This window comes from Lissotriton vulgaris, chromosome 7 (genome assembly GCF_964263255.1).
Source record: "Lissotriton vulgaris chromosome 7, aLisVul1.2, whole genome shotgun sequence".
In the NCBI taxonomy this organism is placed as follows: domain Eukaryota; kingdom Metazoa; phylum Chordata; class Amphibia; order Caudata; family Salamandridae; genus Lissotriton; species Lissotriton vulgaris.
In genome coordinates this window covers 1515823801-1515840141 of record NC_141695.1, presented here as the reverse complement: position 1 = coordinate 1515840141, position 16341 = coordinate 1515823801, and the positions used below count along the sequence as shown (strand labels likewise).

Here is a 16341-nt window from a genome sequence, read left to right as displayed (position 1 = left end):
GCAACATGGCAGCCATGTTGAAAGTTTAAAAAGTAACATTCCAAGATTCCCAGCCAAAGCTGTTTAAATTGCCAGTGCTACGTGATGTAATTTTGCAACCAATGACAAGGCCAATAGCTGTGGCCATTCATCTTGGAAGGTGTTTTTCTACACTTTCAGGATAGCTACCACCTTGTCTTGACCACTGTTCCCTTTAAGGTGCTTGTGCGCACACCTTTCTCGCTGCAGGCGCACACTGGCGTGTGTGGAGCGCACAGACACACAGGACATCCCGCAAGATTGGTTGCGCCGCCGCTTTAAAAATGCGAGTGCACGAAAAAACGGCATTTCCTGGAAGCCGTGTGGACGGCAGAGGAAAAGTCAGGAGTGCCGGTAAGTCTGTCTCGGCTTGGGGCATTTGAGCTGAGGGCACTGTCAGATTTGGGCTTTTGTTTAAGTATTCATGTTAATTGCAGCCCCTTCACGAGCTGTGATTAAAATGAATACTTAAACAAAAGCACACAATCTGCCCCGCAGCTGCTCTTTAGTAACACAAGAATACAGCAACCTTAAAAACACAGCATGTACTTTCAGTTTAATCTGAATGCAAACGCCCTGTTTTTAAACTTGCTGTACTCTTTTGTTAGTAAATATTGGCAGCTCTATATTGCGCAAACTTGTCCCAAAGCTATTGGAGTGCTTTACAGGGTTAACAATTATATTACACAAAAGATGTGTCCAGAATCACGGGATGGTGTTCAGATGCCAAGACTCGATCCTTCTTCCCCTACCCAGCTCCAATGTCAGCAGCTCTAGCCATTACGCTACAACCTCTCCATCAAGGACTAACCCAGAATACATGAAATGTTGTCAATATATAACTAAAGATGTATAACATCAGCCAATCACGAGCCAGGATATGGGGCTATAGTGCCCAGAGTGCTAACTTGATTCAACGTGAGGAAAACGTGTTTTTAAAACGATTAATTTGTGCACCGGCTACGGCTTCAACTGAGATAGTACATAGGTAACTTGGCATGAATTATGTTAATGATCTAATTGCTTTACGTCCCCTGTCCTTATGGCGCTCAATCTGGGCAAAGGAAGAGACAAAATTTACCCAGGATGTAATTTCTGATTGTTTAAAGCTCGATCGCCGCTCAAATATCCCCTGGTTATGCCACATACAACACTGGTATAAGACACTGTACTGCTACAACATCTTTGAAGATTTAACAACGGGGTTCGTGTTGTCGAAGCGGGAGCTTAAAGTTTCATTCCTTAAACATACAGATAGGATTAGAACGGAAAGATATGTAAAACAAAGTACGTTTAATCTATATCTAGAATATAACAATAATGAAGGCTTCCAAACTTACCTAACTATTGTTAGTACCAGTTCCCACCGTTTTGTATTAACACGTTTGCGGTTGGGAATTGTGCACCATCTTGTGGCATTTCCTACAATTAAGAAACCCGGTACATGTTTATGTCCCTGTGATGGCAAATCCAAACAGAGTATTTGTCACTTTTTGCTATTTTGTAACTTTTATACTCTTAGGAAATGTTACCTAAAACCCATCTTTTTAAAATACAATATGCGTAGTACAAAAACAGCAATGCAATTGATGTTTAATTTAGAGACCCCAAATGTATGTTTCTATGTGGCCACTTATATTTTAAAATGTATTTTTGCACGGAAATCAATTATTGTATGAACTCATCCAATGATGCATTTTTATGACAGCTTAGCATCCCCTTTTTATATGTAGAAATTGTATATCTCCAATACTTATATCACTTATAGCACTTTATACTGCGATTTTGCACATGCCTTGTTACTGGAATGTAGTGAGAAACATTTCTAGAGCATCCGGTTTTGTGCTGCTAAATGTATACTGCACTTTAGGAAGGATGGTATAGTCATTTTGCACTTTATTATGCTAGTTTGCACATCTACTTCCAGAGGTATGCACTAAATAGGCACCTTAAATGCCAGATATACGCTGCTATTGTATACTGTGTTCAGAAAGAACGATATTGCCACGTTGCACTTTATCTTGCTACTTTGCACATGTACTAGTAGAAGTATGCTCCAATGTAAGTTGTACATATGTAAGGACGATTCAATTAATCTTGCAATTTAATATTGCTAAATTTGCACATACATCAGTATACAAATGCACTAAAAAGCACTTTAAAGACTGTCGGATATGTGGTGTTAAATGTATACCGTTTTGAAGTAATCATGGCATTTGGCAAACCAAAATTGATATAAATATATGCTGTTTTTATTTTATTTTATGTTGTTGCTATATGGTTGTATTCATACATACCGAATAAAGCATTTTTGAAATTGACTAACCCATTTTCAATCTTCTGTACAACAAAGTTGTAGTTGTTGCTAATTTATGCTACCAACAACCAGTGACAAAGTCATGGTCCTGGCTTGCTGTAGGTGTATGCTACTTGTTGTAGTATCTGGATGGAATGACAGAAGCAGCAACATACCAGAGCTAAACACAGATTTTTAGCTTAAGTGTTTTTATGCCACGCCCTTAATTACATCAGTCATGCCCCTTTGTGAGACCTCCCATATTTGGCACTGCACACACGCGCCATCTGGTTCCTGGCGCACATATCCATGGTTGCAGCGCACAGAGACCCTCCACTACCGCACATAGAGGAAAAAAATTAGAGGGAACATTAGTCTTAACTATTCAAAAAATAGCACTTATGGTCTAATTTGTTTTTTATTAGGTAGCACTGGTATATTCCTGGGCTTCCCAATGTGATTCTTAATGTCCTTTTTTAAAGGAATGGATTTTGATTCAGAGAACAGTGCTGGCCAGACACCCCTCTTCCTTGCAGCGTTGTTTGGTCAACTGGAGACTGCTGATTTTCTTCTCTTGCATGGAGCAAACCCTAACCAGTGAGTATCATTCTGTTTCCCCATAATATAGATACTGATTATGCATCTTAAAAGTTGCAAGGGTAAGCCTCTGCATGAGTCCAGGTAGAGCTGTATAACTTTTTGGATGGCTTGATATGAGTTTGTGGTAGGTCTGTGTAGGTCCACTAGTTCTTAAGTAGATTTTGTTTAATTCTTTGTGGTTGTTGGGGGAAGATTTGCTGTGGGTTTGGGTATGCCCCTTTATTTTCTGGATTTAAGAGAATATCTGTATGGATATGCCAGTTGGGAATAGGTTTATGTATTAGAATGTGGTTTGGGATTGACCTGTTTGATAAGGGTATCTAGATCAGGGGCCTTTCCAACCTTTGCACTACTTTTGAAGAATTATACACTTTGAAAACTACTACTAAACATATTATTTGCATTGGTTTTAAAATGGGATATGAATCAGACAGGATTACTTTAGAGACCACCCAATGCAGGATTACAAGTGGTGATCACTTCTTTGAATCAGGACAGGGATACAATCTGCAGTGTCATAAATATCTTTATAAATCTGAAAGCCTCTACATAAGTAATGAATTGCCAACTGTGACAGCAGACCTTCTCTGGAAGCAAGGGGAATAACATCAGCAAAATGTCTCTAACTTAGCATTAGTTATCTTTTAACTTCCAATTTACATATATTTTCAGAATGTACTCATCTTGCTTTCAAACATCAGATTATGAAAAAATATATATTTTGCTGTAAAATGAATAGTTTTCATTTGTAATAAATATACCCTGGAAAATTGTTCCAAACAGAAGATTATTAGTTTGTGTAATACATTTTCATTTTCAATATTTACTAATTGAATACATACCTCACATGGATCTATTATGTCTCACATGCCCTTGCAATACAATGACATGCCAGGTATGGGAACCATAATGTCAAGGATGCCCCAGTATTACATGGTTGGCAACATTTTGCCTAAACCACCACTGGTCTATAGCTGAACATGCTCCTAATGATAAAAAACAGTAGGTGAAGACTGGCCATCATTATAACAGAGATGGCTGCCTTTGTGCCATCGTTAAAAAAAGAAAGGGTACCTGTTTGGCATGATTAGGCCAAGGAATCCCTCTGGACATCAAGGATAGCCATGATTGTGCCAGCGCTGGATACCATACTACTGAAGATAATTTACAATATGTCAAAGAATGTCAAAGATGCACATTATTAGTTCAGAAGTAGCCAGCAATATACTATGGGACAAATACATTTAGGCAAGGATGCTAAAAGTGGGTGTAGAAGGTTCACCATTAGCGGGATCTCTTTAATCCTAGGGACTGCTAACATTAAGATAGGAAAGGTACCAGAAATGAATCCGTATTTGCCATTGAGAACCACAAAATGCCTTGAATGTCTCAGAAGCTACTGATTAGCAACAGGGAGGTACACAATCTGCCATTGAGAATCCCCTCTTAAGAGAGACACACTTATACTGGGTGCTTCCTTGTGTCTGGACACATCTATACCTCTCTGAAGAGCTCTAATGAAAGCAAAACACGTGCGAGGGGTTGCCTTTATTCTTTTCAGTTTGGCTTGGTTGGTATTTTACCAATTCAAAGCTGTAATACTGTACCTGGAGTGAAAAAAGGTTTTTGTCATTTTACAGCTTGGCATGGATGGTACTGTGCTGGTCCTATGCTTAATAACTCTGATGTAGAAATGACAAAATACTTTTTCCCTTTCTATCTCAGCTTGGATGGCACTTTGCTAATCCTATGCTTAAAGACTGATTGAAAAGCAGACATTTGAGATGAGCACATTTAGGAGTGTCTCTGGTGTTACAAGTGCTCTAATTAGGAGCTGCTTTCCGCCGAAATTTGAGAACTACCCAAAGTTCTCTGCTTCTTTTTTATATATACACACGCACCCCCCCCCCCCCACACACACACACACTCTTTATACACAGGACATAGGTTCTGGCATTCTTGGGCTGCGATATAACTGTTTCCCTTAGTACTCTACTGCTTCTTGGGAACTGGCTCGCTGCTATGTTAAAAACCCTAATTAAAAAATCTCCTTTCTCTCCCTTGTAGCAGATGTTCCAATGGTAGCACCCCGGTACACGCTGCCTGTTTTTCTTGCAAACCCTCTCTTCTGCTGAAGCTTTATGAGGCTGGTGGAGACCTACGTCTGCACGATGGGGAGGGCAGAAGCACCCAAGACTGGGCCAAGGCGGCAGGGAGAGATCGTAACTGCAAGGTAGGTACTATGTTAGACCTGTCTAATTCAGGAATATTTAGGTTGGGATAAAGATGACATTGTATGGAACAATTTCAAGAGCATAACTATTCTGCTTCCAGAATGCCTGCATACAGAATGGGAATTAACTGGCAGTATGTGGGAAAAATGAATTGAGTAAGAGAATTGGAGGAAGGCATGCATAGGGTGTAAAAGGAACGATGGTACACTGTGATGTCCTAAAAAGGATAGAGAAATGGATGGTGTGAAGTTGTCGTTGAGGGATGTTGCACCTTTGTGGGACAGATGGAGATTGAATCCGGAGTAAGGACAAGAATAATAATGCTGAAAGGGAAGTATTGCTAAAGAAATGGAGAAACCAGGGATGCTTGTGGGCTTCACTTGTGCGCAATGCTTGCTACACCTGAGCTGCAGAGGGAGCTTTTGGTTCCCACTTCTGTAGGCTGCGAGTTGTGTAGTACTCATGCATCCAGCCATCTCCCTTGATATGTAGGATGTCCAGTTTAGGTGATAGCGACCACCTGAGGACATTGATTCACGGTCTAAAAATAGGTAAAATTGATGCATTTGTCATTCCAAGCAATATTCTTTCTATCTTCCCTATAGCTTTCTCTTAACTCATTGAGGCCAGACTTCCTTTGTACAACATGCACAGGTACTACTTGAGCAGGCTTTTACCTTTGGTTATGTGTCTTTTTTGCTGTCATGACGTTATACATGCACTTTTAGTGGATCCCTTGTAAGCTCTAATAATGGACTTCAAGCTGCAGAGAAGTGCAGTCTTATTTTTTTTAATTCTTTTTTTGTCCTCATTTGTCAATATATGCTAAGATGTCAAAGAAGATCCTTTTGACTAAGACAGGGGTGCCCGGTCTCTCCACACGGAGGGGATGTAGTAAACATCCCAGGCTAGCAGTTTTCCTCCCGTCTGGACAAAGGACTGTCTCCTCTGAACCGGTGTAAAGAAAGAGTGGCTGGACTATGCTCAAGGAGGATTCTGTGCACCTGATTTATACCTCTACTACCTCTGTGCACAGACGCAGTACGCCTACTACTGGTGCCACCCACACGCCTTCACACCACAAGTCGAGGTGGAGGATGGGGACGCGCATCCTGTCCCATTGGCTGGAATCCTTACACATACGCACAGGGTCACGCCCACGACAGAGATAAACACAATTGACCCCACTATAGCTGCTTGACAATCGATTGGCAAGCTGACGAAGAAACTTCAGATTTATGCCTTCCGCCATGCCGATCGCACACCATGCCTCACTTTCAGTCATGGAAGAGATGGGTTGGATTCGCTTGCTGCAAGTGGTTGGTATCCGACAAATGCATGATATCTTCATTGATGAACACTTTCTCACGTCTGAAGACCTTTAGTACATTACAAACCAAACACCATTATTTTGCTTCACTGTTCATAGATTGAAACTTGCATTCCAAAAACATTATGAATCATATCCCGTGGAACCACCCACATTACAGTCTTTACAGTTGTTGCTTGTGGCACCCTCAAGGCGGGAACTGGTAACCAAGCTATATAAGTCAGTACGTGCTGAAATTGTACATAGGGAAGACCGTAGCTTGAACACTGTACTTGACACCCTACTGACCTCGACGGAATGGGAGCACATATGTACACTGACAGGCAGACTAACCCCCAATGGGAACCTCAGGATAATTCATTTCAAATATATTCATCAGATCGATCATACACCGTCCAAACTACACAGGATAGGTCTCCGGGACACAAGTAATTGTAAGCAATGTACTACACCAGATGCAGACTTTTCGCACTTGGCATGGCACTGTAACCTTGTCTCACAATACTGGACGGCAGTCGTTAATTGTTTGCAGGTCATGTCCAATCAAATCTTGCAGTGTACACCGGCGGTCTGCTTGTTGTGTTACGTACCTCAAGTTAGGGGCACTATGAGAACATTTTTGAGGATAGCTCTGTTACTAGCAAAGTGGCGGGTGGCTCACTGGCCCCCATGTTGATCACTCACTGGCTGAAAGACATGGTGTACTGCAGAGCAGTGCTTAATTTGTGCCGGTGCTTTCCGGTGCTTAGCATCAGCACTTAATTATCAGGGCCGGGTCTACTCATCTGCTGCGCACGTCACACATTGATGTTTTTTCAAATTTACCGTGACTGTACTCAGTGCGTGCAGCGCAGCGTGTTCACTGTGAGTCACACGGCAGTTAACAGTGACTAGTTGCAGATGTGTGAGACTCTTTAATAACTAAGCCTGCCCTGAGACTGAGTCCAAGTGCTAGAGAAGATTCATAAATTAATAAATATATGTTCATCAGGGCAGCCGCGGGCCACGGCCCTTAGTTCACACTACAGTGCAATGTTAACTGTTGCAGACAGAGTTGCCACTTGCCGGTGGGCGTGCCGCGGGACACAAACACTTTGTGCGGGCTGGTTGTTGGTTCTGATGGGGGGTAGGGTCTGTGCACGAAGCGCGGGGCAGCGTGCGCAGATTGTTTCACAAGGCCACACCCACCATAACCACCGCAGCTCCACGTCCATCCATGAGTCATCATCGTCGTTGAAGTCAGCCGCTACCCGACCTGACCGACGACATTGAGCCTGGGCACTGTGGGCAGGGCAGCCTCTGCAGTCATCGATGGTTTAATCCATCATCATTCTTTAGCTCACTCCACTACCTAGTTCAGACAGATTTAACCTAGATCAGTTGACTGGGGGTGAGTGTTTGATTTGCTCAAACGCTCAGTCCATCATCCCTTTTGGTTTTGCTTTGTTCGCCCTAAGTTGGCATGGTATGCCCAGACGTGGGTCTCTTGCTCACTTTGCCACTGGATTCAAGCTAGCCTGGTGGATGACGGCTGATTAGCCAGAAACCGGTCCCAGGATGCTTGTTTCCGGTCCAGGGAAGACATGACTTGGCAGTTCGGGCTGGACTGTTCTCATGAGGCACAGGGTCAGACTGATTTGCATATGGCCATGTCTGAACTGGGGTGGTGGAGTGTGCTAAAGAATGATGATGGATTAAACCCAGATCAGTTGACCAGGGGTGGGTGTTGGATTTGCTCAAACGCTCCGTCCATCATCCCCTTTGGTATCGCTTTGTTCGCCCTAAGTTGGCAGGGTATGCCCTGACATGGGCCCCTTGCTCCCTTTGCCACTGGATTCAAGCTAGCCTGGCTGATGACGGCTGATTAACCAGAAACCGGTCCCAAGATGCTTGTTTCCGGTCCAGGGAAGACATGGCTTGGCAGTTCAGGCTGGAAGGTTCCCATGAGGCACAGGTTCAGACTGATTTGCATATGGCCCTGTCTGAACTGGGATGGTGGAGTGAGGTACAGAATGATGATGGATTAAACCCATATCAGTTGACTGGCGGTGAGTGTTTGATTCGCTCAAACAATGCATCCATCAACCCCTTTGGTATCACTTTGTTCGCCCTAAGTTGGCAGGGTATGCCCAGACGTGGGTACCTTGCTCACTTTTCCACTGGATTTAAGCTAGCCTGGCTGATGACAGCTGATTAGCCAGAAACCGGTCCCAGGATGCTTGTTTCCGGTCCAGGGAAGACATAGCTAGCAGTTCGGGCTGAACTGTTCCCATGAGGCACAGGGTCAGACTGATTTGAATATGGCCATGTCTGAACTGGGGTGGTGGAGTGAGCTAAAAAATGATGATGGATTAAACCCAGATCAGTTGACTGGGGGTAAGTGTTTGATCTGCTCAAACGCTCTGTCCATCATCCCCTTTGGTATCGGAGGTTTACATTAGTTTCATAAACCCCGAACTAGATGTCCCACAGTTTCCAAAATTTTGTTCTCTTACCCTGCTTAGTGGCTCTGTCAAGGGTCGCTACTCTTTATATTGATCGTATCCATTCTGTCTCTATAGGGGGAAAGGGGAGTATCCATTTAATGCACAACTCTCTTTGTGCAAGAAGAATTAAAACAAAAGTTTGCATTTTCCACCCCGCCCGACAGTACCCCAAAGATTACTATATCCAAGCTCAACTTTAGTTCTTGACCCACAAGCTCCCATATAATCTTACCCACTTTATGCCAAAAGATCTGGATCGAGGAGCACTGCCAAAACATATGAGCTTCATTCGCATTTTCTTCTCCACATTTAGGGCATTTCTTCACTGCCCGACTTCCCGATTTCGATAATTTCTGAGGAGTCCAGTAGGCCTTAAGGACAGTGAAAAGATGATTCTTTCTCAGACGAGCAGATTTCTCGTAAGACCGTAGATAAGACATAGATACTTGCCATAAAGCCTCATGATCCTGGTCTGTTAGTTCCCTCTTCCAGGTCTCCATTAATGCATTTTGAGCCTCTTCTTCTGCCTGAATCAACATCCCATACCATTCTGTGACTTCTTTCCGCAGAAGGGGGCATACGCGCATCCTCTCCTCCATCTCTGGGTTCCCCTTACCATCTTTGCTTTGCCCAAGGTGTTTGCCCAACTTTCCAGTTGATAACATTTAAATTTTTAGACCGAGTCACTAGAGATCTCTGATAGTCTCTGCCACAAAATGAATTTGGTGTTTTCTAAACGCTGTCTCCAGGGATAAATACCGCACTCACGCAGGGGGATTGCTAATGAGGCCAAACGGCAGCCAGGGGTACCAGGGGAATCCCAGATAGGGGCAGAATCGCTGTAATATGGTATTTGCAAAGAGAGTCTTATGTAGTACCAGATCTTGACTGCTCCCAAGACAATCTTTAGTCTAACTTTTTTTTTAAATTTGAGATGACCAAATTTAAGAAGATTCTGAATGGACTGAGGGATCGTTTATGAGAGCCCTAAAAAGGGGAGCCACGTAGGCACTGCCCATTAGGAGCTAACGGAAATTCTTTAAATGAAAAGCGCGGTACTATTGATATAGATCTGGGGTAGCAATGCCTCTGTGCTCTTTTTTTCTTCGTAATTTCTTCAAGGAGATTCTGGGGCTTTTATTTCCCCAAATAAAGCTAGTAAATTCTCCTTGCACTCTCTTAAACCATACTTTCTTGAATTCTAGTGGTATGGTGTTAAACAAAAAATTCAACTTTGGGAGAACCAACATTTTTTAAAGATTAGATCTACCAAGAAACAATAGAAGAAGCGCTCCCCAAACCTGAAGTTGTTTTTTTTAACTGTTGTAGCTAGCTTGTCGGAATTCACCTGAGCTAACTTTTCCAGAATATGAACTATTTGGACCCCCAGATATTCAATTTATTGTCTTATGAGGTTACTCCTATAATGGGTATTTCATTGCATCAGCTCTGTTTTTAGCTGGTTAATGGCATACCCAGATACTTTTCCAAATCTTTCCAGAGTCTCCCAGATAGCCATAAGGGAGTTGGGTAGGCCTCCAGTAAAAATCATCAAATCGTCGGCATATAAACCGATTTTTTGCGACCAACTGTAATTGACATACGGTTGGGTGCTCCAACTTGCTCTTAATTTGCAGGCCAAAGGCTCAACATAGATGTCAAACAGTAGAGGGAAAAGGGGACATTCCTGTCTGGTCCCCCTACCAATATTTATCGATTTAGTAAGGTTCCCATTAACAAGGACCTTCGCAGATGATTTTTTGTAAACTGCTTTACTTGCTGCCAGGAAGACTTCTCCTAAGTTAAAGTGTTCAATCATCCTATACAAGAACGGCCAGCTGACCCTATCGAAGGCCTTGGCAGCGTCCAGGGTCATCACTGTCAAGGGATTACTGAATTCCCTCGCTGAGTCAATAGTGTTGATTAGTTCATCAGTTAACTCATGAAGTTGCCTCCCCCTCATAAAACCTTTTCGATCAGCGTGAGTTAGTGTTCCTACCACCTTATCCAACAATTTTGTGAGAATCTGGGTATTAATTTTATAGTTGTTGTTAAGGAGGAAAGTTGGTCTATATGGTTCGCAGGAACTCAGGTTTTTTTTTGTTTTAAAAGTATGGTTATAGTAGCTACATCCCAGGACAATGGCAGATTCTGTCTATAAATAAAAGCAGAGTTAAAAATGTGTAATAGTATTGGAACAAGCTCATCCCTCAGTATGGTATGAATCTCATTTGGGAGGGAATCTGGCCCAGTGGCTTTTCCTTTTTTTAGGCCCCTAATAATGTGAAGCGTTTCCTCTAGGCTAATGGTACTATTTAGCACGTCTTTTTCAATACCCTGCACTGAAGATAATTCTAAGTCCTGAAGAAATTCATCAATTTGTTCATCGTCCACCCTCACGTCTTCTGTGTAAAGGTCTTGGAAAAACTGAACAAATGCATTCTCAATCTCGCCTTGGTGAGAAATTATATCTCCTGAGTATTGGCATCTGAGGTCTCTAATCTGATTTCTTGTCTGGTTGGCCTTAGGTTTCCATGCACGCAGTTTGCAGCACCCCTTTCCATATTCGTGGTGCGACAATCTGCTGGCCTCCCATTTTTTCTTAACGATTGTGTCAAGATAATCAGCACTCTCAGATTTTGCTGTTTGCAGTGTTTGCTTAGTTTGCGATACATTTAAACCTCTGGGATTTTGTTCAAATTCTAGCTGCTAACTATGTATTATAGTTTTCAACGTTTTCATATCGTCTTTAACTTTCCAGCTCTATGCTATACACAGGCCGGTTAGAATACCACCTTAAGTAGGCCTTATATGTGTCCCAGACAACATGGAGTGGAGCCAAATTCAAATTAACAAGAAAATAATCGTTTGTAGCATTTTTCAATTTCTCCACTACCTGAGGATCTAAGAGCAGGGATCGATTTAAGGTCCACCTGCGAGGAAGTGGCCTAATTCTTAACGCAATCTCTAAAACCACTGCAGAGTGGTCATAGAGGTGTTCCAGGACATGGTTAACCTTTATGGTATTCTTACTAATACATGGGTCCACAAGAAAGAAATCGATCCTAGATCGGTGGCTACATTTTTTAATATGAAAAGTAAAAACTCCCCCACCTGTCCCAACCTTATCTCCCTTCAACCCCAATATATATACGAGGCCGATATCTACCATCAGTTGTTTCAAAGTGGTTTTCATCTCAAGGGTTGCAGCTGCTACCCTCTTAGACATCGTATCATGGGTTGGATCTATAACTACATTAAAGTCTTCATCTAATATTATAGGATTGTTGGTATCCACCAGGTGAAGGAGTAGAGTACATAGAGAGGTCGGATCATCTATATTAGGGCTGTAATATCCCGCAAAAGTTAGCCAAGATCTGAAAATTTTGGCCCTAGCAATGGCCAATCTACCAAGTGGGTCGACCAAGGTAGCTTGAATAGATTTTTTTTTTAAAGTAGTGCGACTCCCTTTGACGAGTAGGCTTGAGTAGTACACACATAATGGTCCACTCACTTTTGCACTTTGAGTATCTCAGCCCAATCCTCTTTTGATAGATAGGACTTTTGTATTAATAACACCTCGCTGTCTGAAAGTCTCAGGTACTCTAAGATGTATTTCCTCCTAGGGAATACTATGAGGCCATTAACGTTCCAAGATAAAATTTCCAGTTTCTTAGGCCTTTCTGAGCGCATCGTATAGATGATCATTAAAGTAACCTAACTTGTCTGGCGTGCCTAAAATAGCTTTATCTAACTGGAAGGACAAAACTGTATTGCAATCTGATTGAATTACACAAACAAATGAGGATTTTTTCTTTTTTAACCCATATGCTCCCCCACCCAATGAAAAAAGAAAACTTTTTTTATTTTATTTTTATTTTATGCCAGTGACCCCGCCCTCCCCCTTCCCCTCCTTCCCACCCCAGGGAACCCTCTCAAAAGTGATAGAGGTATATAGGTAGTTACCTCTAATTTTGGGCTCCAGTGCTCCAAATGGAACTAACAAATAATGTTAGATGTGCTTTCATCTGTTCTATCAATCTGCTAACTTCAATGGGGTCTCTAAAACAGTGCATTTTATTATTCCACATCACTTTTCGGGAGGCAGGGTAACGGAGACTAGCAGTAGCCCCGAGTCTTCGCAATTCTTTAAAGAATTTCCCTACCTCCCATTGTCGGTCTTGTGTGGTGTGTGAAATATCAGACCTGATGCAGAAGGACCAGTCTCCTTTTTTGTGTGTACCTGCTTTAGAAGTGTGGTCTTGTGGTTCATACTTCTTGAAGTACGGTAGCCACCCTACACGTTTTTAAAACTTGATGGCTGGCGAAGGTAATTTGTTCCAGACCTCAGCTTTCGCGTTCTATGATTAATAACTTTGGAGTATCCGTGAGGCCTTAATTAAGTCTGCACTGAACTTTATATTGTCAGAAGTCGTCAATTGGCACAAATAAACTTAACTCTTTGGCTACACAAGTGCACTTTTTCTGTTTCAATGGTTATGGCTAAATTCAGCACTGATGGCATGCAGCACATAAATGAGATACCTTGCAATACTACCTTTACCACTGTGTTTAGATCTCTACAGAACACATGCTCAGATTACTTACCGTAAGCGTCATTACCCCAAATCGTTGTCTTCCTCGTAACAGTCAAAACAAAATGATGAGGCTGCTCTTCACCAGCCGTCCCCCTATACAAGTAAAAAATGTATTTTCCCCTACCAATACGGCTGAATCAATTGCTTCCTGTGTGAACCTACTTAGGAAGGGAAAAGCTGTAACACTTCCTGAAATATCAAATTATTAAAAGAAAATACATAATCAGACAGTTTTATTCCTCATTCCAACTAGGGAAGGGAGGGAGGTAGGGCGTGACATGTGACTGTGACGAGGAAAACAATGACTGAGTAATGAAGTTTATCAGTAAATAATCTGACCATTACCTCCACCTCAGTCTTTCTTGTGCTGGTCAGAACAAAATGAGCCGATAACCAAGCTGAATAAAGTTGCTAACAGTGAAAATAACAAAATCAAAGGGCGGCATTAAATACTGCTACACCCATTGTATTTATTTGGCAAAATAATTATGTTATTGTTTAAAGGAATGCTTCTCTAAACGAAAAAGACAAAATTCCCTACATATTGTGGGGCAGATTTACAAGCCCCTTGCGCTGTGATTGCGTAACTTTTTTTGACTGTACGGCGGCGCAAATAATGCAGCCAATTTACAACGGGACGCATTGAGAGAGATTGAAAGCCCTGCATCACATTATACCTGTGCCAGGTACAATGTATGCAGGCTTGGCATTCACACGCAAAAAGTCATGTAGAACTGACGCAGTGAAATTTACAACATTTCACTGTGTCACTCTACGCCTTCACTGCGTCAAAATCCCTACGCCTGCCCAGACCAGGCATAAGGAATGACGCAGGGCTTTTTGTATGGGACTCACCTATCTGTTGTGGCACATTGCTGGAGTTGCGTCACTTTCATGAGCAACTTCAGCGATGTCACTTTTGTGCCAACAGATGCGTCAGTATTTCTGACCATTGGTTAATCCTTGCGCCATGGAGCACTGTAATGTAAACACAGCACATCCATGGTGACGCAAGGACATTTGGCACTGGCGCAAGGAAACTGACGCATCTATGCAGATGCGTCAGTTCCTTGTAAATCTGCCCCAAAGTTTGTCGTTGAAAATAAAGGTATTGTGTAGAGCTCACATTACTGCTTCAAAAATGCCCTATAATGATGTTAATCTTGAGGGGACGGGCCTCGGAGGCCAAGAAAGTATACACCCCACACCGAACTCCCAGTCGCCGAACCGGCTTTTCGTTAACCTTGGTGATGATGAGGCCTGTTCGCCTGCCCGGGACTCCCTCAAGCCATTTGGATGACAGGGTGGTGCACCAGGAGCAGCGTTAGAAGTGGGCGGGATCGGAAGGGCACGGCATGCCCCTACTTGAAAAATTATCTCAGTCCGTTCCCCTACTTCTTTATTTTTTAAAAGCGTCCCAGGACGGCAGGAATGTTCCTAATTGAAAAATATGGCTTTCGCATTCAGCCATGTCCCCTGTGTGGTGCACATCGAGCAAGGCCTCTGCAGTGCCCACGGCCTCCTCCCCCTTCCCCTCTGTATCTGGGGGCAGTGGTCTGCAAATCAACACTGAAAGGGCCATCAGTCTTGGGTTAGCACGCAAAAACGGCTACCTCTGATGGCCCTGCTGCTGCAGTGATTTACAGGTATTTGTCATACTCCTTTTCACCCCTGAGGCGGAAGCCGGGGGCCCTTCAGCACTCTTGCTCTATTTTGGATTCTGCTAAACGCTAAATGGAGGTTATTGATTTCTAATAACCTGATGTTTTAAAATCTGTATATATTTTAACCGGATAGATTTTATGTATCCAGTTGGCCCTACCTTGGTGCAAGAACAACGTTGCCCAGGGCGGCCTCTTACCCCCTCCTCAGCTGTCAAGCGACGCTAGTTTCGGGCGCTCGGCGCTGAACTCACTTTGGGCGCCATCTTGGGTAGGGGTAGGATCGCGGTCTAGATGATCGACGATCCCGCCCTCCCAGGATACAAAAGGAGTCCTTCTTCGCATACTCGAGGTATTTGTCATACTCCTTTCCACCCCTGAGGCGGAAGCCGGGGGCCCTTCAGCACTCTTGCTCTATTTTGGATTCTGCTAAACGCTAACTGGAGGTTATTGATTTCTAATAACCTGATGTTTTAAAATCTGTATATATTTTAACCGGATAGATTTTATGTATCCAGTTGGCCCTACCTTGGTGCAAGAACAACGTTGCCCAGGGCGGCCTCTTACCCCCTCCTCAGCTGTCAAGCGACGCTAGTTTCGGGCGCTCGGCGCTGAACTCACTTTGGGCGCCATCTTGGGTAGGGGTAGGATCACGGTCTAGATGATCGACGATCCCACCCTCCTCACGCCCCCTACAGTGGATATAAACATCAGAATCCCCCGTCCGCGCAGCGGGCGGGGGCAGCGGGCGTGCCGGCGGCGCGCCGAAGGCGCGCCAAAGGCAAGCCCGTCTGCGCCCGTCCGCGACCGGACGGGACCAGGGGCCATACCCCCTGTGCAAGGCAGACCAGAATGTAGCAGATCGATAAGGTATGACTCCACCACTTTAAAAAACCTAATGCCCCCAATTATTCACACCTGTCGGCATTCCATCCATCCCTACTCTCCTTCTGGGATCTGCTCTCACTGTAAATTCTCACTGACCAGCTATCAAGATAAGCCACACTCTGTCAAAACCTACAAAATGTTTCTTTTAAATTGTCGGTCATTGACTAAACATGCTGCGCAAATGTCTCTCCTGCTAGAGGAAAATGAGCCAGATGTAATATTCCTGACAG

At 43.3% G+C, this 16341-nt stretch overlaps 1 protein-coding gene across 1 annotated transcript in view; it reads left to right on the top strand.

The window, feature by feature from the left end:
- LOC147705912 (inactive serine/threonine-protein kinase TEX14-like) overlaps positions 1-16341 on the top strand; it is a 722788-nt gene that overhangs the window by 31254 nt on the left and 675193 nt on the right. The window contains exons 2-3 of the mRNA XM_086929575.1: positions 2797-2911; positions 4982-5147. Coding sequence (XP_086785701.1) covers positions 2797-2911; positions 4982-5147 — 281 coding nt within the window. The remainder of the gene's footprint in view (positions 1-2796; positions 2912-4981; positions 5148-16341) is intronic.